Source organism: Festucalex cinctus, chromosome 11, assembly GCF_051991245.1.
Source record: "Festucalex cinctus isolate MCC-2025b chromosome 11, RoL_Fcin_1.0, whole genome shotgun sequence".
In the NCBI taxonomy this organism is placed as follows: Eukaryota; Metazoa; Chordata; class Actinopteri; order Syngnathiformes; family Syngnathidae; genus Festucalex; species Festucalex cinctus.
Genome location: NC_135421.1, coordinates 19,596,409 through 19,623,376, shown reverse-complemented (window position 1 = coordinate 19,623,376; position 26,968 = coordinate 19,596,409). Strand labels below are relative to the sequence as shown.

At 43.8% G+C, this 26,968-nt stretch overlaps 1 protein-coding gene across 1 annotated transcript in view; it reads left to right on the top strand.

Annotated features, from left to right (window-relative positions):
* neb (nebulin) overlaps nt 1–26,968 on the top strand; it is a 67,103-nt gene that overhangs the window by 17,829 nt on the left and 22,306 nt on the right. Inside the window, exons 33-108 of the mRNA XM_077537627.1 lie at nt 87–191; nt 292–399; nt 465–776; nt 1,312–1,518; nt 1,595–1,699; nt 1,766–1,873; nt 1,973–2,205; nt 2,628–2,706; nt 2,869–3,075; nt 3,150–3,254; nt 3,331–3,438; nt 4,072–4,383; nt 4,644–4,847; nt 4,925–5,029; nt 6,256–6,363; nt 6,447–6,758; nt 6,923–7,126; nt 7,221–7,325; nt 7,406–7,513; nt 7,835–8,146; nt 8,214–8,417; nt 8,921–9,025; nt 9,102–9,209; nt 9,293–9,604; nt 9,696–9,899; nt 9,972–10,076; nt 10,201–10,308; nt 10,428–10,739; nt 10,829–11,032; nt 11,110–11,214; nt 11,335–11,442; nt 11,527–11,838; nt 12,320–12,523; nt 12,619–12,723; nt 12,994–13,101; nt 13,182–13,493; nt 13,742–13,945; nt 14,138–14,242; nt 14,321–14,428; nt 14,500–14,811; nt 15,750–15,854; nt 15,940–16,038; nt 16,111–16,212; nt 16,335–16,442; nt 16,517–16,828; nt 16,902–17,006; nt 17,087–17,191; nt 17,539–17,643; nt 17,733–17,840; nt 17,918–18,028; nt 18,253–18,450; nt 18,840–18,944; nt 19,018–19,122; nt 19,222–19,326; nt 19,407–19,514; nt 19,683–19,796; nt 19,892–20,089; nt 20,319–20,423; nt 20,499–20,603; nt 20,688–20,795; nt 20,908–21,015; nt 21,102–21,209; nt 21,278–21,382; nt 21,473–21,577; nt 21,811–21,909; nt 21,988–22,092; nt 22,503–22,607; nt 22,708–22,812; nt 22,906–23,010; nt 23,091–23,195; nt 23,277–23,381; nt 23,459–23,563; nt 24,154–24,258; nt 25,224–25,328; nt 26,637–26,738; nt 26,821–26,928. Coding sequence (XP_077393753.1) covers nt 87–191; nt 292–399; nt 465–776; nt 1,312–1,518; nt 1,595–1,699; nt 1,766–1,873; nt 1,973–2,205; nt 2,628–2,706; nt 2,869–3,075; nt 3,150–3,254; nt 3,331–3,438; nt 4,072–4,383; nt 4,644–4,847; nt 4,925–5,029; nt 6,256–6,363; nt 6,447–6,758; nt 6,923–7,126; nt 7,221–7,325; nt 7,406–7,513; nt 7,835–8,146; nt 8,214–8,417; nt 8,921–9,025; nt 9,102–9,209; nt 9,293–9,604; nt 9,696–9,899; nt 9,972–10,076; nt 10,201–10,308; nt 10,428–10,739; nt 10,829–11,032; nt 11,110–11,214; nt 11,335–11,442; nt 11,527–11,838; nt 12,320–12,523; nt 12,619–12,723; nt 12,994–13,101; nt 13,182–13,493; nt 13,742–13,945; nt 14,138–14,242; nt 14,321–14,428; nt 14,500–14,811; nt 15,750–15,854; nt 15,940–16,038; nt 16,111–16,212; nt 16,335–16,442; nt 16,517–16,828; nt 16,902–17,006; nt 17,087–17,191; nt 17,539–17,643; nt 17,733–17,840; nt 17,918–18,028; nt 18,253–18,450; nt 18,840–18,944; nt 19,018–19,122; nt 19,222–19,326; nt 19,407–19,514; nt 19,683–19,796; nt 19,892–20,089; nt 20,319–20,423; nt 20,499–20,603; nt 20,688–20,795; nt 20,908–21,015; nt 21,102–21,209; nt 21,278–21,382; nt 21,473–21,577; nt 21,811–21,909; nt 21,988–22,092; nt 22,503–22,607; nt 22,708–22,812; nt 22,906–23,010; nt 23,091–23,195; nt 23,277–23,381; nt 23,459–23,563; nt 24,154–24,258; nt 25,224–25,328; nt 26,637–26,738; nt 26,821–26,928 — 11,283 coding nt within the window. The remainder of the gene's footprint in view (nt 1–86; nt 192–291; nt 400–464; nt 777–1,311; nt 1,519–1,594; nt 1,700–1,765; nt 1,874–1,972; nt 2,206–2,627; nt 2,707–2,868; nt 3,076–3,149; nt 3,255–3,330; nt 3,439–4,071; nt 4,384–4,643; nt 4,848–4,924; nt 5,030–6,255; nt 6,364–6,446; nt 6,759–6,922; nt 7,127–7,220; nt 7,326–7,405; nt 7,514–7,834; nt 8,147–8,213; nt 8,418–8,920; nt 9,026–9,101; nt 9,210–9,292; nt 9,605–9,695; nt 9,900–9,971; nt 10,077–10,200; nt 10,309–10,427; nt 10,740–10,828; nt 11,033–11,109; nt 11,215–11,334; nt 11,443–11,526; nt 11,839–12,319; nt 12,524–12,618; nt 12,724–12,993; nt 13,102–13,181; nt 13,494–13,741; nt 13,946–14,137; nt 14,243–14,320; nt 14,429–14,499; nt 14,812–15,749; nt 15,855–15,939; nt 16,039–16,110; nt 16,213–16,334; nt 16,443–16,516; nt 16,829–16,901; nt 17,007–17,086; nt 17,192–17,538; nt 17,644–17,732; nt 17,841–17,917; nt 18,029–18,252; nt 18,451–18,839; nt 18,945–19,017; nt 19,123–19,221; nt 19,327–19,406; nt 19,515–19,682; nt 19,797–19,891; nt 20,090–20,318; nt 20,424–20,498; nt 20,604–20,687; nt 20,796–20,907; nt 21,016–21,101; nt 21,210–21,277; nt 21,383–21,472; nt 21,578–21,810; nt 21,910–21,987; nt 22,093–22,502; nt 22,608–22,707; nt 22,813–22,905; nt 23,011–23,090; nt 23,196–23,276; nt 23,382–23,458; nt 23,564–24,153; nt 24,259–25,223; nt 25,329–26,636; nt 26,739–26,820; nt 26,929–26,968) is intronic.

Sequence of the window (26,968 nt, the reverse complement as noted above, 5' to 3'; positions counted from 1 at the left end):
AATATATAAATGGAGGTCAAACAACTTGCCAAATAACACCTGCAATGCCAAAGCTAATCTATTCTTCTTGTGCTTTTCATTGATAGAAAGCTTACACGGCCGCTTGGGAAAAGGACAAACGGACAGTTCACATCATGCCGGATTCTCCTGAGATTGTCCTGGCAAAGGCCAACGCTGTCACCATGAGTGATGTAAACTCACCTCAAAATTTCCCATCAGGAATGACAAAAGTCTGCCACACTATCTACAAACTGTGCTCCATGTAAGTTTTGATGTGTTTGTTTTTTGTAGAAACTTTACAAATCAGGTCTGGTGGAGATGGCCAACAAGGGCTACAATCTGAAAGCAGATGCCATTCCCATCGTAGCCGCCAAGTCAGGAACAAATATCGCCAGTAACGTAAGTCACAAAAAAAAATATTCCTGAACCACACCACATGCCAATTACGCACTATCCACTTGCAGTTTAAGTACAAACTGGCTTACGAGAAAGCTCGAGGCCACCACGTAGGCTTCCGCAGCCTCCAGGACGATCCCCTGCTGGTCCACTACATGGAGGTGGCCAAGCACCAGAGTGACAGGAGCTACAAGAAGGACTACCACCAGGTCAAGCTCAAGTACCACACGCCGGTGGACATGATGAGTGTGGCCCACGCCAAGCACGGCTCGGCCGTGCAGACCATGATCGGCTACAGGAATATCCATCACACCAACGCTCTCCTCCCGGATGCTATGAGCTTTGTGCTGGCTCGTACCAGGAACATCCAGTCTAGTGATGTAAGTTTGCATAAAAGCGAGAATCATCTCCCACCATTTTCAGAGATAAGGGTGGGTCCAAATATGCGAATCATAAGTCTCAAGTCTCAATCAGAATAAGTATAGCGTTAGTGTCATGGAACAGATGAAAATCCAACCAACAGACATAGAATACAGAATAATAAAAAACAATGACCAACAGGGAGATAAAGAACGGGCTTCTGCCGGGTCACCTTGTGCAGCACCATGTTTTCACAGATTAAAAGAAAAAACAAAACAACCCAAAGTAAGTTTCTGTAAGGGGAGCATAGTATCGAGGTGTGTGCGTGTGTGTGTATGGAGGGGGGGGGGGGGTGACTTTACAGCCAAGATGCATATAGAAGGCCGCATACGGCCTGTGAGCCTTGGGTTTGATACCCGTACTGTAGAGGCGTTCAGGGAAATAAGACTTAGTCACAACTTTTAGGTACTGTATCTTAAAAATTCTGTTCCAGTGGCTTTTAAAACTCAGGTCTGAGATTCCGTCCATTCACTAGTGACGACTTTCTCTCGACAGTGTGATTACAAGTATGACTGGAACAACTACGTCAAAGGTGTTGGCTGGGTCCCCATTGGCTCGCTTGCGGTAGAAACCGCCAAGGTCGGCGGGGATATCTTAAATGAGAACAAGTACCGCACTCACCCGTCCAACTACAAGTACAGCAAACTGATGGACTCCATGGACATGGCTTTGGCCACGGCCAACAATCGGATCATGGATAAGGTGTGACACAGTAAATTTGATCTCTATTGCTCTTGTTGCCCCCAGAAATGCTCATTTATGTGGAATTCATTTTCAGAAAGCTTACACGGCCGCTTGGGAAAAGGACAAACTTGATGTCCACGTCATGCCGGATGCTCCTGAGATTGTCCTGGCCAAGGCCAACGCTGTCACCATGAGCAATGTGAGATGATAAATAACGATAATTGTCACTCTTTTCAGTTGCATGATGATTGTCTTCCTTCGACAGAAAAAGTACAAAGCCGGTCTTGTGGAAATGGCCAACAAGGGCTACGACCTCAGAGCCGACGCAATCCCAGTTGTGGCCGCCAAGTCAAGTACCAACATTGCCAGCAATGTGAGTGGGGAAAATCAATAGTGGTACCTTGACTTACAAGTACCCAAATTTACCAGTATTTTGGAGTTATGAGACTTGGTCAATATTTTCACATTCCAGTACAAGTACAAACTGGCTTATGAGAAAGCGCGAGGCCACCACGTGGGCTTCCGCAGCCTGCAGGACGACCCGCTGCTGGTCCACTACATGGAGGTGGCCAAGCATCAGAGTGACAGGAACTACAAGAAGGACTACCACCAGGTCAAGCTCAAGTACCACACGCCGGTGGACATGATGAGCGTGGCCCACGCCAAGCATGGCTCAGCCGTGCAGACCATGATCGGCTACAGGACGTACCTACACGACTACCGTCTTCTTCCTGACAACTTGCGGCTGAACAAATGCAGGGACATGATGGAGATTCAGAGTGAGGTATGTGCTCTTTCAATTTTTTTCTTTTCAATTGTATTTTTATGCTAGACTTCAAAAATGACAAACGTATCAAAATGAGGAATATTTTAGTTAATTTGAACAAAATTATCTGCCAGTAGAACAGGGAAATTTGACTTGGTAAGATATTTTCATAAACATGCTTTGCAAAAATTTGGCCTAAAAAAGGAGGAAGAAGTAAAGACTTTAATGATTTGTATAATGAGACCAGTGCTACTTATGTAAAACTGCTGTAAATGGTTAAGTACCACTCACTGGTGGATATGATGAGCGTGGCACACGCAAAACACGCCTCAGCCGTGCAGACCATGACTGGATAAAAAAGGCTTATACCCCACTACACCGTCCTGCCTAATGCTATGAACCTGGAACTGGCGCGGAACATGCAGTTTATTGCGAGTGATGTAAGACCCCGATAAGAACCTTCAAGATCTTAAATTTTAGTAGAGTAATCCGTAAGCGTAATTGACACTTCATCGTCCTACAAATGTTTATAATTTCGTATATCCATAAGCTGTAACTGACATTGAAGGAAACTGAAGGAACATGTCCCCCTTCCCCTACAGAACCAGTACAAGAGTGAGTATCAAAATTACATCCGAGGAATCGGTTGGGTTCCCATCGGCTCACTGGATGTGGAGAAAGTCAGAACAGCCGGCCAGATCTTAAGGGACCATGGGTACCGCCAGCATCCGAGCACCTTGAAATTCACCAAGGACATGCACTCCATGGACCTGGCACTGGCCACCGCCAACAACCTGATCATGGATAAGGTACTGGAAAGGACAAAAAGATCTCTTCTTGCCATTTTTCGTGTCTCATAACTCAAATGGACTTGTGCTTCCAGCAATCTTACACCAAAGCCTGGGACCACGACAAGAGAACCATTCACATCATGCCTGACGCGATGGACATTGTTCTTGCTCGTGAAAACCGGAAAAACTACAGTGAGGTGAGAACTTTAGAACTATTATTTACCCACATAGTTGCTTCACATTTTGAAACTAATATTTCCTTGTTGTCATCAGAAACGTTACAAACTGGATAATGAGCTGGCCAAGAAGAAGGGTCACAACCTTCGTGCTGATGCTATCTCCGTGCAGGCTGCTAAAGCCTCAACTATTATTGCAAGTGATGTAAGTATTAGAGTGTATTTTTCTTCTTTTACTTAAGTTTATACTATTCAGTGGTGGTCAAAGCAAATAATTTTCTTCCAGCTTCTGCTCTAACTCTAGCCGTCTTTAAAATTTACGTTTTCCATCCATAAATCTCCTTTGTTGGGCTTGTTCTCCTTTGTCAATCTCTGTCTGGCTTCTCCAGCTTTGTTCTCAAACCAAGTCTTTATTGTCCCTCTGATTTTGTCCATCTTCATCACTCCCAAAGAGAATTAGCAATCTTCAATACTGCCACTTCCAACTCTGTCCTATCTTCTGGTGCTCTTCCGTCACACTTTCCACCTTTTTACTAATCCCACCCTATATGCTCTTCTTCACTTTTTTTTATATCTTTCACCTGCTCCCTACTGTCACTGCAGATCACAAACTGTGTCTGCAAAGAAGAGTCCACAGAGACTCTTGTCTGACCTCATCTGTCAGTCTGTCCATCACTACTGTATAGAAAATAAGAAGGGGTTAGAACGGATCCTTGATGCATTCCCACCACCAACATGAAGTCACATGTCATTCCATCTCTGTCTCTAATTACCCTAACCTGCTGCAATCTGTACAGTTCATTGGCCAGTTTATCATAAAACTTGTCTTTTCTCGCAGTACAAGTATAAAACTGGATACCGCAAGCAGGTTGGCCACCACATTGGGGCCCTCAGCGTCCAGGACGACCCTCTCCTCATGCTGGCCTTGAACTCGGCCAAGATCGCCAGCGACGCCCTCTACAAGAAGGACTTTAACCAGTCCAAAACCAGATTCAATCTGCCAGTGGACATGCTGGCCTTTGAGCTGGCCAAGAAGAACCAAATCCAGGTGACCCACGCCAACTACATCACCCGCCTTCACAACTGGACCTGCCTACCTGACTCAAACGATGTTCGCCAAGCCAGACACGCATACAACCTGCAGAGTGATGTGAGTAGACATACTGTAATTTAGGACATGATAATACTTTATTGATTCCCCATAGGAGAGATGTCAAAGCAGTATAAGGTAAAACAACACACGGCATTATTAGCTTTAGGATTATGAGTGGACTCTTGAAAAAATATATTCTATCCTTGTAAGGGCTTCCTGAACCCTAAAATTTTTGAGAACCCCTGATCTAAGATATAAAGTCTAATTCAAGCGAACACATGAGTTTCTAAATTTCACTCTCGCCTGATTCATTCCAGGTGGTCTACAAGGAAGAGCTTAAGTTCCTTCAGGGTACTGGTTGGGTGCCTATCGGCTCATTGGATGTGGAGAAGGTGAAGAAAGCCGGTGAGATCCTAAGTGAACAGAAATATCGTCAACACCCGAGCAACTACAAGTTTAAGGTCTCGACCGAGGACATGCCCATGGTGCTGGCGAAGGCAAACGCTCAGGTCATGAACAAGGTAGTTTATTACCAGCTTTTGAGGATGACCAAGTTATGCCAATTACATTCTATGTATTTGAACTCCCGATTTTGTAGCATGCCTACACTCAAGCCTGGGACAAGGATAAGACCACCATCCATGTCATGCCTGATGCTATGGACATTGTGCTAGCCAAAGCCAACAGAGTTAACTACAGTGTGGTGAGTTTACCAAAACAAGCAACAGTTTATCTTGCTTGTGTAATACACTTCGAGTATGTACACGTCACTGCTAGGTTTGTAAGGCGCTGAGAGTTGAAGCAATAAAGGAGGAACACAGGTTCAACAAAAAAATGTAAACTTTTAGTTATTGAGTCAAAATATAACACTTTAACCTTTAGTAATTACAATGGATTGCAATAATGTAACCAGTAACCACGTTTTAATTATCAATGCTCTAATTTACAAAGGACACGTTACCTTTAAGCTAATACGTATGACTCACATTTTCAATGTTAAACATTTTAAGTTACTTAAAATAAACTTATTTCGTTCTCTTGCGAGTAGCTCTGACCTTGAATCACAATCAGGAAAAAAACAGTAACTGAGTACTTAACTGTGTAAAAGTTCTTGTTTTTGTGGAACAAATCAGTATAAATTTCCCTTTAATGTAATGAAATAAAACTCCATTCTCCAGAAACAACATAAAATGTTCAAAAATATCTTTAGAAAGCCGCTAACTTGGCCTTATTCATCTCGTGGTGTTTTCCTCACACACAATCACAAAGTATTTTCCAAAGCTAGCTTACTAAGGAAGGGGGATTGCCTGAGCAATAAAGTACCTCCTTGAGAGTTCTCGAACTCCTAAAATGACATTTACATGGGTTTACAATCATTAAGTGTCAAAGGAAATGAACCAGGTTTGCATACCGTTTTCCCTTGTTTTACAGCCATACGGGAGAAATCAGAAGTCAGTGTTGGGTTGTATTAGCGATGTCAGGCTAGAGCAGTGTTTCCCAACCTTGGTCCTCAGGGCACACTATCCAGCCTGTTTTCCATGTCTCCCGATTCCAACGCAGGTGAGGATCGTTATCAGGCTTCTCCAGAGCTTGCCAATGAGCTGTCATTGGAATCACCTGCGTTGCAAATAGAGAGACATGGAAAACAGGCTGGATAGTGTGCCCTGAGGACCAGGGTTGAAAAACACTGGGCTAGAGTGAGTATTTCGGAGCACTACTTCCGGCTCATTTACAAAACAAAACTTCCGGTCTCCAAAATAAAATATATATTACTCAAATGTGAAATACGAAAAAAATAATGATTGTAAAGGAATAAAGATTATTCGTTAACCCCTTTTTAGGTGGGTTACACTTGCATTGTAGATTACTCACAAAAATATTGCCTGAAGATTTTCTTGAAGGTTTTCCGCATTTTGTTTTGTCTTCCAGAAACAATACAAGCAAGCAAATGAAGACGCAAAGAAGAAAGGTTACGATTTGGGCAAAGATGCCATTTCCATCCTCGCAGCCAAAGCATCCAGAGACATTGCCAGTGATGTAAGATCATGAGTCAGTTTGCAACTTATGCGGTTGTTGTATACCTGGAAAACCTTTGTGGTCTTATTCAATCCCTCTTATAGTACAAGTACAAGACCGGATACCGTAAGCAAGTCGGCCACCACATCGGCGCCCTCAGCGTCCAAGATGACCCTCTCCTCATGCTGGCCCTGAACTCCGCCAAGATTGCCAGTGACGCACTTTACAAGAAGGACTTCAATATGTCCAAGACCAAGTTCAACCTGCCTGTGGACATGCTCGCCTTTGAGCTGGCAAAGAAGAACCAGATCCAGGTCAACCACACCAACTACATCACCCGCCTGCATCAGTGGACCTGCCTGCCCGACTCCAACGATGTTCGCCAAGCCAAACATGCCTACGACCTCCAGAGTGATGTATGAAAATGAACACATTGAACCCTCATTTATAGCTGGGTAAACTTGCAATAAAGAAAATCTGTAATATAGAGAGAATGAACTGCGATATAATGGGGGAATTGAAACTGAATTTTTACAAGTTTAGGGACAATTCTTGACTGAATCTTTTCCCTCCTGGCCAGCATGTTTACAAGGAAGACCTAAAGCTGCAGCAGGGTATCGGCTGGATCCCTATTGGATCATTGGATGTGGAGAAGGTGAAGAAAGCTGGTGAGATCCTGAATGAGCAGAAGTACCGTCAACACCCGAGCAACTACAAGTTTAAGGTCTCAACTGAGGACATGCCCATGGTGCTGGCCAAGACAAATGCTAAGGTCATGAACAAGGTATTGAAACATTACTGGGACACAACACCAAGTAGGACAAATTATTTTACCAGACTTGCCATTTATCACCTGGTACATCTGGCATTGATTGCAGAAAGCATACCAAGAAGCTTGGGAAAACGAGAAGTCTATGATCCACATCATGCCCGACGCTATGGATGTCGTCCTTGCAAAAGCCAATAACATCAACTACAGCCTGGTAAGTGAGCAATTTGGTTGCTGTGACCCATTTTTTGCTTAAATGTGTACCTTCATGTCTGTTATCTTCTGTTTCTTCAGAAACTGTACAAGCAGGCAAATGAGGAGGCCAAGAAGAAGGGCTACGACATGCGCAATGACGCCATTCCCATCCGAGCAGCCAAGGCATCCAGGGACATTGCCAGTGACGTAAGTTGTTCGGTTTGAACAAAATTGGATTCCAAAGTGGTAGAAATGTTCCCAAGACTTTCGCGCCAATGGGAAGTTAAAGGGGAATTCAAGTTCTGCTTAATATTGAATTGATATAAATACAGTTAAGCATATTAATGCAACTGTTTCCTTGGGGCTACTATTTTGACATACCACCTTCTGTTGTTGACATCAAAGTGAATGTCACCGCTCACCTGTTTTCCGGTGTAGGTTATGTGACATCTGCAAAGCGACAACTCCTGCCATTGTGAAATCGTATTTCTCTTCTTCCAAATAATCATGGGCATATTCCTTTCACAGTACAAATACAAAACTGGATACCGCAAGCAGGTTGGCCACCACATCGGCGCCCTCAGCGTCCAGGACGACCCTCTCCTCATGCTGGCCTTGAACTCGGCCAAGATCGCTAGCGACGTCCTCTACAAGAAGGACTTTAACCAGTCCAAGACCAGATTCAACCTGCCAGTGGATATGCTGGCCTTTGAGCTGGCCAAGAAGAACCAGATCCAGGTCAACCACGCCAACTACATCACCCGCCTGCACAACTGGACCTGCCTGCCCGACTCCAACGACGTTCGCCAAGCTAGACACGCCTACAACCTGCAGAGTGATGTATGAAAATGAAGGCTGCTTAATGAAAAAATTGGAGGCCTCACTGAATCCTTTGTGTCTTGGCCAGCATGTTTACAAGGAAGACCTGAAGCTGCAGCAGGGTATTGGCTGGATCCCTGTTGGTTCATTGGACGTGGAGAAAGTGAAGAAAGCCGGTGAGATCCTGAGTGAACAGAAGTACCGTCAACACCCGAGCAACTACAAATTTAAGGTCTCAACTGAGGATATGCCCATGGTGCTGGCCAAGGCTAACGCTCAAGTCATGAATCAGGTATTCAAATTTTACAATGATTAAATATTAGGGGTGTGAATTGCCTAGTACCTGACGATTCGAATCGTATCACGATTCATAGGAAAGATAGATTTGATTCGATACCGATTAATCCCGATACAAATTTATAAATCGATTGTTGCGATTTTTTTAATTTAAATTTAGAAAATACTAATCGGTAAACTTGTACAGTGTAAGTCTTATACAGGCCGCCTATTGGATCTATTTGAAAAATTGCGCGATGTAATATCGCAATACATTGCCGAATCTGAATTTTTTTAACACCCCTATTAAATATTATACCATAATCTCAAAAGGAAGAAACACAGTCCTGGAGGCTTTAGAGCAGGGATGTCCAATCATTTTCTACTGAGGGACACAAAGAAAAAAAGGAGAGGAGAGAAAGAAAAAGAGAAGCAGCAGTAAAACAGGCCAAAATCAATTTGTTTAGGGCACATTCAAATTTCGACTGTCAAAGTTTGTGATGTCATGCGTGATTGCAGAGAGCCTACATTGAAGCTTGGGAAAATGAGAAGACCATTATCCACGTTATGCCTGATGCCATGGACGTTGTTCTCGCAAAAGCCAACAACCTCAACTACAGTTTGGTAAATAAACAATTGCACCTTGAGCTCAAATGTGCCATTGTTGGTTATTCTGAACACATGTTTTGGCCTATTACAGAAACTGTACAAGCAGGCAAATGAAGAGGCCAAGAAGAAGGGTTACGACATGCGCAATGATGCCATTCCCATCCGAGCAGCCAAGGCATCCAGGGACATTGCCAGTGACGTAAGCATTTACATTTATTCTAAGAAAGTTCCTATTTAACTATATTCTGCTATAACCATTGAGACATGTCTTTTCCCCCAAAGTACAAGTACAAGACCGGATACCGCAGGCAGGTGGGCCACCACATTGGGGCCCTCAGCATCCACGACGACCCTCTCCTCATGCTAGCTCTGAACTCGGCCAAAATCGCCAGTGACTACCTCTACAAAAAGGACTTCAACCAGTCCAAGACCAAGTTTAACCTGCCTGTGGACATGCTGGCCTTCGAGCTGGCCAAGAAGAACCAGATCCAGGTCAACCACGCCAACTACATCACCCGCCTTCACCAGTGGACCTGCCTGCCCGACTCCAATGATGTTCGCCAAGCCAGACACGCGTATGATCTGCAGAGTGATGTGAGTGTAGCTGGAATAAAAATGAAAAATGAAACTTCCTGGCTTTAGTTTCTGTTCTCATCCTGAATCCGTCCATCGCTGCGCTCCACAGACCGTCTACAAGGCAGACTTGAAGTGGCTCCAGGGTCTCGGCTGGGCTCCAAATGGTTCCCTTGAGGTTGAGAATGCCAAGAAGGCTAGTGAGATCTTGAGTGACAGGAAGTACCGTCAACCTCCCAGCAAAATTCCCTTCACTAGCCCCATTAATGCGATGAACTTGGAACTGGCAAAGAATAACGCTTTGAACATGAACAAGGTAGACATCTTGGCAGCAAACACCAGAAAGTAATGCCGCATGTTCCATGAATAATTATTTGGTCTGTTCCAGCGTCTCTACATCGAAGCGTGGGAGAATGACAAAACCAACGTGCACATCAACCCTGATACTCCGGAGATCTTCCTCTCTCAGCAGAATGCTATCAACATGAGCAGGGTTAGCATCACACTTGCACCTGATGACAGTCTTACCTTGGTTCCATTAAATAGTCTGACCATGTACCTATTTGTAGTGCTTTCTTTTAAACTTGTGATTTTTGTTTTGTTTTGTTTTTTTACAGAAACACTACAGACAAGGTTATGAGGCCACCATTCAAAAGGGCTATTTCCTGCCACCAGATTCCATCGCTGTGAAGAGTGCCAAGGCCTCCCGGGATATTGTCAGTGATGTAAGTCATTTAACGAAACACCCAGTAGACACTACAGAGGGATAAAAAAAATAAATAAAGACTTTAGGCCACTGCTGCATTGGAGGAAGTTTGAGTTCTTTTTTTCCTGATTCTGTCAGTACAAGTACAAGGAAGGATACCGCAAGCAAGTGGGCCACCACATTGGGGCTCGCAGCGTGCAAGATGACCCCCTGATCATGCTGGCCATGAACTCGGCCAAGATCGCCAGCGACAACCTCTACAAGAAAGACTTTAACCAGTCCAAGACCCATTTCCATCTGCCAGTGGACATGCTGAACCTGGAACTGGCCAAGAAGTGCCAGATTCAAGTCAACGACTTCAACTACCGCACTCACTTGCACCAGTGGACATGCTTGCCCGATTCCAGTGACGTTGTCCAGGCCAGGAAGGCCTACAATCTGCAGAGTGATGTAAGACTAGTGGAAGCAATCAAAAACTGTTCTTTCCAGACTGCGCTTCTGTCTTTTCATGTCATATCAATGCACTTTTCTCCCATCAGGTTGTTTACAAAGCTGACTTGGATGAGATTGTAGGTGTAGGATGGGTCCCTATTGGCTCACTGGATGTAAAGAAAGCCAAGCACGCTAGCAAAATTCTCAGCGACCGCCTTTACAGGCATAAGCAAGACTCTTTCAAGTACACAACAGATATGAAATCCATTCCCATGGTTCTTGCCAAAACTAACGCTGAGATCATGAACAAGGTATGTCTTTTTTTTTTTCTCTCATTCCATAAAATGATAGTTCCTTCTTTCCTGTCACCTTTTACTTGTCATTACAGAAATATTACATCTCTGCTTGGGAGGCCGAAAAGGTGAAGAACCACGTCGGTGCTGACCTGCCTGAGATTCTGCTCTCCAGAGCAAACGCTTACAACCTCAGCCAGGTAGACGCCATTGATTCCTTGCAGTCATTTCCAAACCAGTGTTGAAACTGTTATTTTGCCGGACATCAATGCTTCCAAATGCTTTTGTTATTTAAATGTGTTATTTTTTTCCTCCCCCAGAAAGTGTACAAGCAAGCCGTTCAGGAGATGTTCCGACAGGGCTATGTCATGAAGCCCGACGCGGTTTCCATCGTGGCCGCAAAACACGGAAGAGAAATCATTAGCGATGTATGTAAACATGAATTAGAAATCGTTCGGTGTTACTTTGAGTGAGGTTTGGATTTTGGAGTTATCACTGTCCTCTTCACGCAGTACAAGTACAAGACCGGATACCGCAAGCAGGTCGGCCACCACATTGGCGCGCTGAGCATCCGTGACGACCCTCTGATCATGTTGGCCCTGAACTCGGGCAACATCGCCAGCGACAACTTGTACAAGAAGGACTTTAACCAGTCCAAGACTAGATTCCACCTGCCAGTGGACATGCTAAACTTGGAACTTGCCAAGAAATGCCAGATACAAGTCAACGATTTCAACTACAGAACTCACCTGCACAACTGGACTTGTCTGCCAGACTCCAACGACGTGGTCCAGGCCAGGAAGGTCTATGACCTTCATAGTGATGTGAGTAGTTAGTGTATTGCTAGCCTGACTTAAATTCATTCCGTTACCAATTGTTACTATTGAAATGAAATGAAATGCTATTACCATGTTCCCGGGCTGAATTTTGTTCTTGGCGCATATCAAATAAACAGAAATAGCACTTCCAAATAAACATAATAAAATGTAATCAAATATAACTACAAAAAATAAACAGGTATAATAAAGTGTAATTGGACGTACTCTACTGTTCGTGTGTTGGATGTTGGCCTTTAAGGGGCGTGGACTAGTAGTGAGTGATGTGAAGAGATGAAGTTGAAGTCACCGTTCCTTGCGTGTGATATCATTTTTTTTGTTTGACTGCTTCTCCCGTTCAATAAGTGACTGAAAGTGTATTGTGGCTGTGGCTCCCCTTGCCCACATGCAAGCGCATCACAGTAACTTAATAAAAGTGTTTTACCAATTAGCACACTCACTTACGAAAACTGCATCATCTCTTATGTAGGCGGTGTACAAAGCAGACATGGAATGGATCAGGGGATATGGTTGGATCCCTGTCGGCTCACCGGATGTAGAACAAGCAAAGAAAGCCTCTGAGATATTGAGTGAGCGGCTGTATCGCCAGCACCCCAGCAACTTCAAATTCACCGCCAAGACCAGCGACATGCCATTCGCCCTGGCTCTGGCCAACGCCCATATCATGGACAAGGTACAGACTGCGTACACACTGTCATTCGGATTTGTACATCAAGCCAAAAAAAAAAAAAAAACTTGTTCAGCGATACAACCTTTTGATGTTTGCAGAAAGCATATGTGTCTGCGTGGGAGAGCGACAAAACCAACATTCACATCATGCCTGACACACCTGAGATCATCCTGGCCAAGCAGAATAAGCTCAACACCAGTCCGGTAACACTCTTTTGATGTTTTTGTCCACATGGCATATAGATTACTCACAGTTTGTGATATTAGATTTTAAGGTGAAATTTCAGGATGAACCAGGATGAAAATGTACTTCAGTAGATCCTCCTTTATAGTCCAAAACCCCTGCAATGAAGTTAATCTGTAAAGCTTCTCTGGCATTTTAGGTTCATCCAGAAAATTCATCCAAAAGGCCAGTATCCCTAACTTTTCATGAGTAGTGTACATCAACCTTTGACCACAATTTCCTCCCAATAGAGACATTACCGTGAAGGCTACCTGGAAAACATTAAAAATGGCTACTTGCTCCCCAAAGATGCCATGTCGGTTGTAGCAGCCAAGGCTTCTCGAGACATCGTCAGTGACGTAAGTCTGCTCCTCTTTCAACCGCAAATTTGTCCATTCTTGATAAGACGTCAAACAACAACTCTGCTTTGGAATTTCAGTACAAGTACAAGACTGGATACCGAAGCCAGCGCGGCCACCACATCGGGGCTCGCAACGTTGAAGAAGACCCTCTGATCATGTTGGCTGCCCACGCCGGCAGGATTGCCAGTAACAACATCTACAAGAAAGACTTTGAACAGACCAAGACCAAGTTCAACCTGCCCGTGGACATGCTGGCCATCGAGCTGGCCAAAAAGTGCCAGCAGCAAGTCAATGACTTCAACTACCGCACTCACCTGCACCAGTGGACTTGCCTGCCGGACTCCAACGACGTAGTCCAGGCCAGGAAGGTCTACGATCTTCAGAGTGATGTACGTTTGTAGACCTCTGCTGTTACTTTTGCTAAGCATTCAAATTCTAAACTCTGTGGTCTGAGTTCATGACGCACTTCCGATCTGGTAAAAACGAGAACCCAAAGAGGCCCGATGGGCTCTAAGAAGCGTGAAGCAATTATATGCAAGGCTACAAAGTCCCAGTTTTGTTACTGTGGCAAAACTATGTTGAACACTTGCAGTAGTATGTGCTTCACAGTGTTTAAATGTGGAATCGTATCTTTCAGGCTGTATACAAAGGTGACCTGGAGTGGCTGAAGGGATGCGGCTGGTCACCTCACGAGTCAGTGAATGTCATCAAAGCCAGAAATGCACAGAACATCCTCAATGAGAAACTTTACCGCCAGCCGCCCAGCACGTTCAAGTTTACCAGCGTGGTGGACTTGCCTGCAATCGTCCTGTCCAAGCAAAATTCGGACAACCTCAGTGAAGTGAGTCGGGGAAAAACACCGTTTGATGGGTTTAATGCTGAAGAGATTTCAGCATTCTTTCATTTTATTATTATGCTACATTTCACCCTCCTAATCCTTTCACCATTCTCCACCAATTAAAGCCAAGCAGTTATTAAATGGGGTCCGGCCTTTTAAAATGAATACTGAACACTCCTGTTTTCTTTTCAACAGTGGAAATACAAGGAGCTGTGGGAGAACGAAAAAACATCCTTTATTCTTCCAGCAGACACTCCAGCCATGGAGCTGTCCAAGGCAAATGCGATCAACATCAGCAATGTAAGGTTTTTGCTGCAGGCACTTTCCACCATTCAGATATGTTTGATTTTTCACCATTTCCTAAATCATTCTGCACAGAAACTGTACACTAGCGCTTGGGATGACCAGAAGGCCAAAGGCTATCATATCAAGGGGGATGCCATCGCCGTACTGAAGGCCAAAGCGTCCAGAGATATCATTAGCGAAGTAAGGAAAAAACATAGATGAGGTTCAAAACAAGAAATTAACTTTTCTTCTTTTTTTTTTTTTTTTTAAAGTACAAGTACAAGGAAGGATACCGCAAGCAGGTGGGCCACCACATTGGGGCTCGCAGCGTGCTAGACGACCCCCTGATCATGCTTGCCATGAACTCGGCCAAGATCGCCAGCGACAACCTCTACAAGAAAGACTTTAACCAGTCCAAGACCCGATTCCATCTGCCGGTGGACATGCTGAGCCTGGAACACGCCAAAAAGTGCCAGATTCAAGTCAACGATTTCAACTACCGGACTCACTTACACCAGTGGACGTGCCTGCCTGACTCCAATGATGTGGTCCAGGCCAGGAAGGTCTATGACCTTCAGAGTGATGTAAGTTTGTAGACGTGTTGTTAGTTTTGCTAAACCTTGTAAACATACAACAATAGGTTTATGGTTTAGAAAAAAATCAGTGCTTAAGACTGGAACTTTTTACCAAACGGCATCCAATTGTGCCTTATATAAATGCAAAACTAGTCAAGATGTAACTGTTAATTTACCGGCATTGACCGGACTTCCTTTGGACCACAGTGGTTGTTTCGACAGAGTAACTAGAAGAGTGGTACCCTGTTAGCATCATAAATAGTACTACTGAAATGTTCAGGGTGCCACGTTGTCATAAACTTAGTTTGGAATCGCAGAGGTAAATTAAAAACTTAAAAAGTTTTTTAAGGATTAAACTACCACTGATTGTCACATCAACCGAAGTGGGGTGAAATTTGTTTTCTGCATTTGACCCATCCCCTGAGGGAGCGGTGAGCAGCAGGGGGGCACGCTCGGGAATCATTTGGTGATCTAACCCCCCCAAATTCCAACCCTTAATGCTGAGTGTCAAGCAGGAAGGCAATTGGGTCCAATGTTTATCGTCTTTGGTATGACCCGGCTGGGGGATTGAACCCACAACCTCCCAGTCTCAGGGTGGACACTCTACCACGAGACCACTGAGCTGGTGAATGTAAATGGTTTTTGTTTAGGCCGTGACCAGCAACTCTTGATAGTGCTATTTTGCTGTGAATTTGAGGACCGAGTTTGGACACCACTGGCACAGGCTTTTATGTTTGTTTTGTTGTGTTTCTGTAAAGCGCTTTGTGACAGGTATGGCTGTTTGAAAGCGCTATATAAATAAAGATGACTTGACTTTATTGTTCCACTCTCATTGCCACCAAAACAAAAACACAGGAAGCAGAGCCAACTGACCTGGAAACTATACAATTTGGATATCGATCCAGACATGACCGTATGTATACATTCTGTACTGTCTTGCTCCTCAGGCTATGTACAAATCTGACTTGGAGTGGTTACGTGGATGTGGTTGGCTTCCTCATGAGTCCGTCGAGGTTTTGAGGGTGAAGAACGCACAGAAGATTCTGGCTGAAGTAAGTCTGACTTATGACTCGCCTCACTTTTTCATTTATGTATGTAAATTTTAGAAGTGAGCTGCAATTGTGTTTCTCATTTCAGAGAGGCTACCGGGTCAAGTTGGACGATCAGGAATTTGGTGTTCCAACCGATAGAGTCGACTTAGCTTGCGCAAAGAATGCGGCTGACATCCTCAACGAGGTCTGGATTTGTATTATTTTTCATTTAAGGTTGTTGTTAGCTCTTGTTAACCGTCTTTGAACCTCTTTTCAGGCCAAATATCGTGACGCTTGGCATCAGGAAAAGACCAAGTACACGCTGGTGGAGACTCCAACCATGGTCACCGCCAAAGAGGCAGCTAAGAACATTCACCCGGTAAGAGGCTGGAACACGATGACAAGCACTGACCTAAAGAGGAGAGCAAATCTTTTAGACTAGCATAACACGATTGTAGCTATCACTCGTTTTCTTTTACTTTCTTCTTTTTTTTTTGGCAGAAACTGTATTCCCAAGATTGGGATAATGTCAAGGCTACTGGGTACTTCATGCCTGAAGATGCAGTTTCCATAAAGCAGTGCATTAGCAACACTAAAGTCCAAAGCAAAGTGAGTAGCTGTTCAAATGTGGACAAAATTTCCCAAATTGGAATTAGAACCGATTCCCATCATCTACCCCGCAGCATAAATACCTGGAGGGATACCGCAAGCAGGTGGGCCACCACATCGGGGCCCTCAGCATCAAGGACGACCCGCTCCTCATGCTGGCCCTGAACTCGGCCAAGATCGCCAGTGACGCTCTCTACAAGAAGGACTTCAACAAGTCCAAGACCAAGTTCAACCTCCCCGTTGACATGTTGCAGTTCGAGCTGGCCAAGAAATGCCAGATGCAAGTCAATGACGACCTTTACAGGACCCGCCTACACCAGTGGACGTGCCTGCCCGACCAGAACGACGTCATTCAGGCCAGGAAAGTCTACGATCTTCAGAGTGATGTGAGTCGTTAGATCAGCAAAACTCCCATCTCGGACTTCACATAATCCTCACATCTTTTTCTTCTTGTCTTAGTTTGTGTACAAGTCAGATCTGGAATGGCTTCGAGGAATCGGGTGGGTGGCCCATGAATCAGTGGACCACGTCAAAGCCAGAAAAGCACAGAAAATACTCAGCAATGTAAGTTCTGGTCCATTGTATGATTCCGCCTTACTCTCAGCATTTTGTCTCTCATATGGATGTCTTCGTCTTTCTCACAGGAACTCTACAAGAAGGATGCAATCGACCAATTCGGAAACTTCACCCTGGTGGTGGACTGCCCAGAACTTATCCTGGCCAAGACAAATGCTGCCAATATCAGTGACGTATGTATTAAAGCATGAACTGAGTGAATAGCAACACACAAATTGCCTTATTAAGAGTCTGCTAGCTTAATGCTAACATATAATGTGAAATACCATTGATGTGCTAATAGAAATTGGCATACATGTTAGGGTAAACTGGAGTAAACCTTCAAACAACTGCTATTTTAACACACACGTATAAGTACTGTATACAAAAATACTCACAGACTCACAAACCCACAACTTTAGATTCAAACTTGTCAACTGTAAAAACCAATAAATAAAAAAACACCTACAAATATGCTTTGTTACAAACAATGAATCGCAATATAGCTGTACCGCCATTTTCACACAACTTCCATCCACAGCTGAAGTACAAAGAAACCTTCAACTTAGAGAGGGGTCACTACATCGGTTCCGATGACACTCCACAACTGGCCCACAGCAGGGAGATGTCCAAGAACATCAGCGAGGTACCGGGAGTCTAATATAGCTCCTTCATTTGGGATTTTTTTTTCTCAATGACAGGTGATATAACGATGTATGTGTTGTCTGATTGCAGAAACTCTACAAACTGCATTGGAACAATTCCAAGGCTGCTGACTACCATCTGGACCAGGGGTATATCCCACTTGTCAGCGGAAAGAAGAGCAGAGACATCAGTAGTGATGTAACTACCCGATCAGTTGTCCTTTCTTCTGGTTCTTCTACCGGTACATTGTAATTTTTATTATGTTGATGTTCTAGGTCATGTACCATGACTCCCATGAGAAGGCCAAAGGACACTATGCGGCCGGAACTCTGCTCGACTTCCCCGAGGTGATACGATGCGGTGGTCAGGAGAAGAACAAGGGACTGGTGAGCAAACCTTAATAGAAACATCATAATTCATTTTCAAGGCTTTCCCTGGCTCAACCTGAGGCAGAATCTCAGCTGTGTGTTCAGTATGACCCACTCGTTCTTCTCTATTCACTACATAGGGATTTTTACATGTCAGCAAACTGAAAATGAGTTTTGTAACACTACACTTCTAAGACCACTACAATATCATAACCTCCAACATTTCCTGCATTTTGTTTCAGAGGCTTTACCATCACGACTACCACCAGACCAAGATGAAGACCCATATCCCACCCGACGTCATCGCCAACAAGGTGGCCAAGCGTTGCCAGGACATGCTGAGCGACATCCTTTACCGCACATACCTCCACCAATGGACCTGCCACCCCGATCAGGAGGACGCCATCCGAGCACGCAAGACCAACGAGATTCTCAGCGATGTAGGTTTCTGAATCATTACATTTTGTTCAGTTTCTATGCACGTAGTATTTTCCGGTAATTGTTAATAGCCTATGTATTGCTTCTGTTCCTTGATTATTATGATAATACTTGCAGTTAGACTCACTGTTTCGACATTCACTTGTGATCCTTCAAAGACCAGCAGGTTCTGCTGAAACCTGTACAAATGTAGTGGGAACTCACACAGTTTTTGGGACTATTTCATGCTCCCTCTTGAACACCCAAGAACACAAGCTGAGTCCAAACTTTTCTTTTGCAAAAGGAGAAGGTCATTTCTTTGATTCATTCCAATGCCATCCGGTCTTCCGCAGTGAAGGACTCAGCAGCTTTCTCATTTGTTTTTTTTTTCTCCTTTATCATCAACTACTAGGTGTTTTACAAAGATGACCTGACCTGGATGAAGGGTATTGGCTGCTACGTATGGGACACGCCCGAGATCCTTCGCGCCAAGAAGGCCGATGACCTGCAGAGTGAAGTACGTGGCATCACGCAATCAATCATAACATAGAACCATAAAAGAAATAAAACTTGTCCATTTTGCCTTTCAGCTGAAATATAGAGATGCGGCAAAGAAGGAATTCAACAATTACTCCATCGTGACTGACACACCCGCTTACGTGACTGCTGTGCTGGGCCATACCTGGGCCAGCGATGTAAGTTAAATACTAAATTTGAGCATTCATTGGAAACAGCAAGTGTCTGCATTTCTACTTAAGTACAAAGTCTGAGTATTTTTCTACCTGACCCAATAGATAAACTACCGGGAGACTTACCATAAGGGGAAGCACAAGTACACCACCGTTCTGGATACCTACGACTATGCCAGATGCCACAACTTCAAACTCTTCTTCAGCAACGTACGTAGAGACAATCCGCCACACTTATTTGAAACACACAAAACGGTGATGTGACGATAATATTTCATGTGGATTTTCAGAAAATTTACACTGATGCCTGGGACAAATTCAAGGCCAAGGGCTACCAGATCCCACATGACTCGACTTCTATGCAACATGCCAAAAATCAGAAGAACATCGTGAGCAGTGTGAGTATCATATTTATATTCCACTTCACACAAATAAACTTGATTGGATATTTAGATTTACAGTGAACCCACCAGAGCCATCTGCTAGGTGAAAAACTTTTTTTGAGAGAAACCCTCACTCTCGTGGTCAAGACACTTAACGAACTATGGTCTTGGTCTGCTTTTCAGGTGAAGTACAAGGAGGACTATGAGAAGTTCAAGTCAATCTACAGTCTTCCCAAGTCTATTGAGGACGATCCTGCTACCCTCCGCTGCCTCAAGGCCGGAAGACTGGTCCTGGACGTAAGGCAAAACAAAACGTTCATGGCTTGATTTGACATCGAAATGTAACTCCAGGTTTTTCTTACAAAAAAATGCCCGTTGTCTCATCTGTGTAGCGCCTGTACAAAGAGGACTATGAGAAATCAAAGGCAAACAACCACGTCCCGCCGGACATGCTGGAGATCGTGTCAGCCCATTCAACACAGAACAAAGTCAGCGAAATCAACTACCGCAAATATCTACACGAGTGGGTCTGCCTTCCCGATATGCAAATGTACGTTGAGGCGCGCAAAGTCAACGAGCAGCTGAGTGACGTGAGTAGATTAAAAAAAAATAAAAAATAAAAAAAGAACACTCTACTACAATTATAATATAAATATTCTTCATCTGAAAAGATATTTCTTCTTACCGGGTAGTTTTTGTGTCCAATTTTGCAGTGTAGCAGCTTTTGTGCTCTAAGATGAACTACAAACTTGTTTATTTGAAAATGTTGATTGTGAAAACTGCGAAAATGTTAATTGTCAAAATCGATATCTTCTGCAGGTCTTCTACAAGGATGACCTGAACTGGCTGAAGGGCATCGGCTGCTATGCCTGGGACACCCCGGAAATCCTGCGTGTCAAGCATGCCGGCAACATTCAAAGCATTGTTCGTTATTACTTAATACCTTTTTACTGCGTTAATATGCTCTGAAATGTTATTCACGTGTGATTTCCATTCCAGAACAAGTACCGAGCCCAAGGTTTGGAGGCGTTCAAGGACTACTCGGTGGTGATGGAAACCCCGGTTTACGAGACGGCCAAGAAGAACACCGTCAACCGTAGTGACGTAAGACAGTTTGATGTCAGACTGTTGTGATGTCGCATCGTAGGCATCAATTCGCTGTTTCCTGACTCTGTTCTCTTCCCCCAGCTGCACTATCGCTCCGATTACCACACCCATATCAAGGGAACCACCTCTTCTCCTGCCGTTACCGTGGAAGGGGAGAGGGCTCGCCTGGCCCACCACATTCGGAGTGATGTAAGATTACGTTGTTGGTGTTCTTCATATGAACAAATACCCACCTGCTTTAAGATTACTTCACCACATTAATGTAAAACCTATTCTTACTGTACGTATTCTGTACTCTCAGGCCTGGTACAAGGAGGCCAACAAGAACTACATGCCCACCGGATACACTCTGCCCTATGACATACCTCTCATCAAGCAGGCTAAGCGCAACACCTTTATTAGTAGCCTTGTAAGTATACTATGACTACTACTGTCTAAAAAAATGACTGCAATACCCAATTGAGCCCCTCTCATGTCTTCTTTTGGTTTTCATAGGTGAAGTACAAGGAGGCGTATGAGATGACCAAGGCCAAGGGTTACACCATTCACCCGCAAAGCGTCAATTTCGTCAACTATCGAAAGGCCAACAAGATTGTCAATGAGGTGAGCGAGGCCCAGCATGACTTTCTTATTTAAACGCAATCTAACGTTGCTTTCTCGCTTCCATATAGCGCCTGTATCGCGAGGATTACCACAAGCACAAGGACAAGATCCACACCACCTATGACACCCCTGAAATCAAACAAGTCAAGATGAACCAGGATCATATAAGCGACGTACTGTGACTTTTTATAGCATCTATGTCTCTCTCCTTTATTCTTTCTTTTTTTTTTTTACAAGACATTTTCATTTCGATGTTTTTGTAGTTGTGGTACAAGGAGAAGTACAACAGCAGTAAAGGCCAACTGATCTCCATGCCTATGACACCGGAACTGATGCATTTCTACCACGTCAGCCACATCAACAGCGAGGTACTAAGACATTTCTTTGTTAGACAAGTCATTTTAAGTACATCCCAAACACCAAACTCTGCACATCAGTGACAGAGACCTCACCCCTCCCTATGAAAATATGGAATGCGGTTTCCCTGGACATTTTTAGCTCCAAAACTTATTGTTAATTATCCATCCTTGGGGCCTCTAAAGACGCTTCATAAACCATATTTTTTCATAGAATTATAATTAAAGTTGTTGTGCATTTTCAGCTAAAATACAAAGAGGATCTGTCATGGTTGAGGGGCATCGGCTGTTTCCTGTATAACACCCCGGAGATGATCCGCATCCGCAAGCTCAATAAGTACAGAGTACGTATCCTCCGACAACACATTTTTCTTTGTAAAGTGGTCGCCATCATTTATCTAATAATTTTCTTTAACTCACAGCTGGACTACCCGGTGGCAGCCAAGAATAACCTGCCCAACTTCTCTGTGGTGCTGGACACGCCAGAGTACAAGCGAGTGTCTGAGCTCAAGAGCCACTTGAGCATGGTGAGCCAGTCTTGACGACTCATTTATTGGGGATGTTGCTAAAAGTTGCTAAATGATGTTCCCATCGCATGATACTATTTTGTGCTTAACGTAGAGAACTACCATATTTTAGATAATCCGGTGTGCCATTTGGTCAGAAAAATATAGTATGTGCATTAGGTTACACATAAATCACTGGTGCTTTTCGGGGAAATGCATACATTTCAGCACATCGGTCACTTGCTAAAGTTGTTAAAAATTTTCTAACACATTTAAACGTATCTTAAGTTATTACAAGGTGCTTTTTGAAAAGAAATTTGCTTGGGTCGTCAGGGAGAAAAAAATAGTACAAAATTGGCATCAATGGCTGTCCTTTAAAAGCAAGTGCAAAGTCTTAAATTTGAACTCAAGCTGGGATTTTCTGCTTTCAGTTGATCTACAAAGCGAAGAGCAAAGAGCATATGGGCAAGGTCTCCACCACCGCCGACGCAGTAGAACTCAAGAGAGCCAAAGGGGCCCAGCACCTCGCCAATCATGTGAGTTTGAACCCTCGGAGTCTTCCCCACCAATTTACCATCTGTCATGTCAAAACTGGATGAATTAACAGACTTCCGCGTATGCCCCTTTGTGCTGCAGTACGTGTACACTGACGTCGCTGCTAAACACCGACCACACTACACCCTGGAAGTCGAAACTCCGCACACACACCACAGCAGGAAAATGAAAGTGATGTCCAGTGATGTAAGTCCTCACTCCCCACCTACCTCTTTGCACGTTTTTGACCACAGTTTCTGAGAAACCACCAAGACTGGTTGCTGTTTCTTTCTCTTTCAGAACAAGTACAAAGAACAATATGAGAAGATGAAGCACAGATACACCACCATTGGTGACACACCATTTCTGATCCGCTCCAAGAAGGCCTACCTCCAGTCCAGCGATGTGAGTTTAATAGGTGGAGGTTACAAAAGTTCGAAGCTGAAATAGTTGGCAACCTAAATCTGGTTTTGTGCTTTCCTCAGCTGCGCTACAAAGAGACATACGAGCTCGCTAAAGGCCACTACCACACTATCAAGGATGCCCTGGACATCGTCTATCACCGCAGAGTCACCGACGACGTTAGCGATGTCAGTACTTCCCTTTGACCTTTTACCACAATGTTCACAAAATGACTTTTTTGATGTTAAATCAATCCGTTCCCGCCTCAGGTTAAGTACAGGGAGAAATATATTGGCTCCCGGGGAACATGGAAGTCCATCGCGGACCGTCCCGAGTTCTTCTTCAACAGGATAGTCAACGACAACGTCAGCACGGTGAGAGCCACTCGAGATTTTCCTGATGAAATGTAATCCACCATCCTGGCTTCAAACTGGCGCGTTGGGGTTTTCAGGTCAAGTACAAGGAGGACCTGGACTGGCTGAAGGGAATCGGCTGCTTTGTGTGGGACACGCCCGAGTTGTTGCGGGCTGAGAAGAACAAGACGCTGTACAGTGAAGTGAGTCAATTCTTATCTTACAATTTCATAAATCGATTATTTTAAAACAAGTCATTCTTAAAGTGTGGTACACAAGCACCCTCAAGTGGCCCATGATCAAAATGAGCTGTTTGGCATCGCAGAATTTGCATTTTGAGCCTAAAAAAATAATGAATTGCAAAACAGAGAATCAATCGCCTAGCCAATCCCAAAATGCTTCACTGGTCTGGATGCGCAGGTGTTAAAGTGGAGCAACGTCCCAGTTGGAAGTCAAAGCTTGAGTAGCGCTGAGCTACTTACAACGCACTAGCTAGCTACAAATCGCAACAAGTTTAACTACTACTGTGGTTAAACGAGTTACGGAGTCACTCCTAAGTCAGTAATCATCATCTCTGTGGCGGCGAATAAGATACATTTCTGTTCTGTTCTGTTCTGTTCTGTTCTGAGGAAGGGATGACGTGGAAAGACGGAGAAGCCATGCTAGTTGCTAAGCTAACTTAAAACTGACACGGATAGCACGTTTAACACTAGAATTACATCATTTTTTCATTTGCATTTCAGCGTTTAGAACTGTTTTTTATGAGGATGTGCTGTTTCTACTTGCTATCCAGTTACAATACAAGACCTCCTTCAAGAAGTTCAGAGGAAACTTCACATACACCTCTGACTCGCCGTTCTTCCACACGGCCAGGCACGCCACCAGTCTCATCGACGAAGTAAGTTGTCTCTTTTAAGCAAAATTAGAATTACACTGCAAAAACTGAGCTTTAAAAAAACACTAGAAAATGAATGGAATCAAGACTATTACCCAATTTAAGCAACTTTTTTTTTTTGCCAAATAAAAAAATAACATTTTACTTGGCAAGTTTTTCGTAAAAACACTGACGTACACCTACAGAATTAAGGTATTTGTTGTTTTTAGGGAAACAATCTCAATAACAAGTTAAATATTTTTAAAACAAGTAAAAAAGTGCCTGCTAAGAAAAAAGGTGTTGGCAGACAAAGAATAAGAATATTTTTGCTTTGATTTGTCATATTTAACAGCAAAAATTTGGCCCTAAACAACAAGTAATGAAATTAGGAATGTATAATAATGATCAGATTTCATATAAAAAAAAATATCTGCAGCGTATGCTTTCAGGTTCCTCTATACAACGTTACTGGACCTTCATCTTGTAAGCAATTGTTAAATTGGTGGTATTGTTGAATCCAATGTTTCTGAAAGGGATGTTTGTCGAACCTCTGTCATTTTGCTTGCACTTCTTTGTTTCCTGGACAAATGTCTTTAACTTGCTTCTGACGTTCTGAGCAGCGGGCCTACAAAATTAGTTACGAGAAGTCCAGGGTTCACTTCACCATAACCACAGATCAACCTAGTTTCCAGATGGCCAAGGAGAACAAGAAGATGAGCCAGGTAATATCCTGGTCCAGCGAGACCGGCCTGCATCGTCCACTACAAAAAACCTCTGGGAGGCATGAGATTGTCTACAGACCTGCTGGTGGTTTTTCTGCATGGATATGACGGTCTATGTCTTTTATTCGTAACAGGTCTTGAGACATTTTTAAAAACCTACTTGTTCTCAGATCCGGATCAAGCTTGGTCATGAGATCCTGACCCCTCAGTGTCACTACCGCCTCAATGTGTCCTTTTAACTGTGGCATGATGTGTGTGTACTGACAGAAAAGGTATAAATCCAAAGCAAAGGAGCTCCACAAGAGTGGCTGCAATGAACTACACCGACCCGACATCCTCACCGCCCTTGTCCAGACCTATTTGGGCAGTAAGGTAAACAGCTAGCTGGTTAGCGAGTAGCTGCGGCACAAAACGCTCATCCCTGTCCACCAACAGACCATCATCCCTTCCTGCTATTTCATCCCATCTGCTGGCAAAATAAAGCTTAAACCGCATAGAGTCATCACATTCTAATCGCGCCGTTTGCCATTCAAACAGCAAAAGAAATACAGCTAGCTAGTTAGCAACTAGCTGTGCCATAAAACGCTCATCCTAGTCCACGAACTGGCGGAATCTCAAGCTAATCCATTCCTGCTCTTCCATTTCATCTGCTGGCAAAATACAGCTCACACCTGACTACAAATGCTAATCTCACCATTTGCCATTCATTTTTCATGTCGTGCTTCTGATATATAGTTAGGTCTACAGCCAGAGGTGGGCGTGCTGCATAAGTCTCATATGAGCAAGTCATGAGTAAATATAAAGTCTTAACCCTCATGTTTGAAAGCAAGTTCCAATTTGCTGTGGAAGTTAAGTCAAGTCATAAATCAAGTTAAGGTCCTTGCCATAGTACTTCAAGAGGTGGCAATCTCAACTTTGCATCAGAGCCTACTGGTGGGTTGCCAGACTTGGAAAATGCAGATTTGCAAATGTAAATAAATAGATTTATAGAGGAGAGTCGATTCTTAAGAATACCAAGTCAGCGTCAAGTCTTTTAGAAGTTTTAGCTGAGCAAATCCCAAAGTTGGTGACTTAAGTCTGACTCAAGTCGAGTCATGTGACCCGGGTCCCCCACCTCTGGTTCCAGCAGCTTCCCAGCCTGCCCTACAAACACATGGCAAGAGTCTGAAGATATTGCAACCGGTGACTGGTCATCATTGCAAATAACAGCTCACTGTTTTCATGCACGCCTTCTGAAAAGCATGTTTTTAAATCTCACATTTATACTTTTATTGTTATCATTATTAGTTCTAAACATGATCTCGTCTGAAAGCACTGATTTTCAGACTCTTGACGGAATGGCAGGATGCATTATCATTATTAGTATTAAAATTACCGTTAGACTTAGGTTTAGGCCTTATGGCTAGAATCAGTGGTAAGGATTAGAGTTTGAAGTTATTGATTAGATTTTGGGTCATCTGTTTTGAATACAATTAAACTCGACCCATTGTACAGTCTGTATTGTACAGTCTTCCAAATGGGGGTATGTCAGGAAAAGTTTGAGAAGCACAGCCCTGAAGAAATTATGTGGGTTTTAGCTGTATGTCGTTACTTAGGGGCCACTCATTCATAGCCAGACTAAGATGAATTTCGGTCTGTGTGGTCCACTATGGTGACTTGGTCCGTGTTGCACTTCTTCAGTGGCATTACAGGGAACAATATGAGCGTGCCAAGGACAAGTTCACCTCCATCCTGGACACTCCCGCGTATGAAACTACCCAACGTGGCAAGAAGATTGGCGATGTGAGTTTTACTTAAGAGCACTTGTACATTTCATTGTGTACCTTGAAAAACTGTTCCTGAAAAAGCGCTTGTTTTCCCGCAGATCGTTTACAAGATGGAGTACAATAAGAACAAGGCCCGGGGCTACACCCTACCTTACGACACCCCGCACCAAAACCTCATGAAGAAAGTCAAGGATCTGACCAGCATTGTAGGTGGCCTGAAACCCTGAACGCATGGCGGTAAAAAAA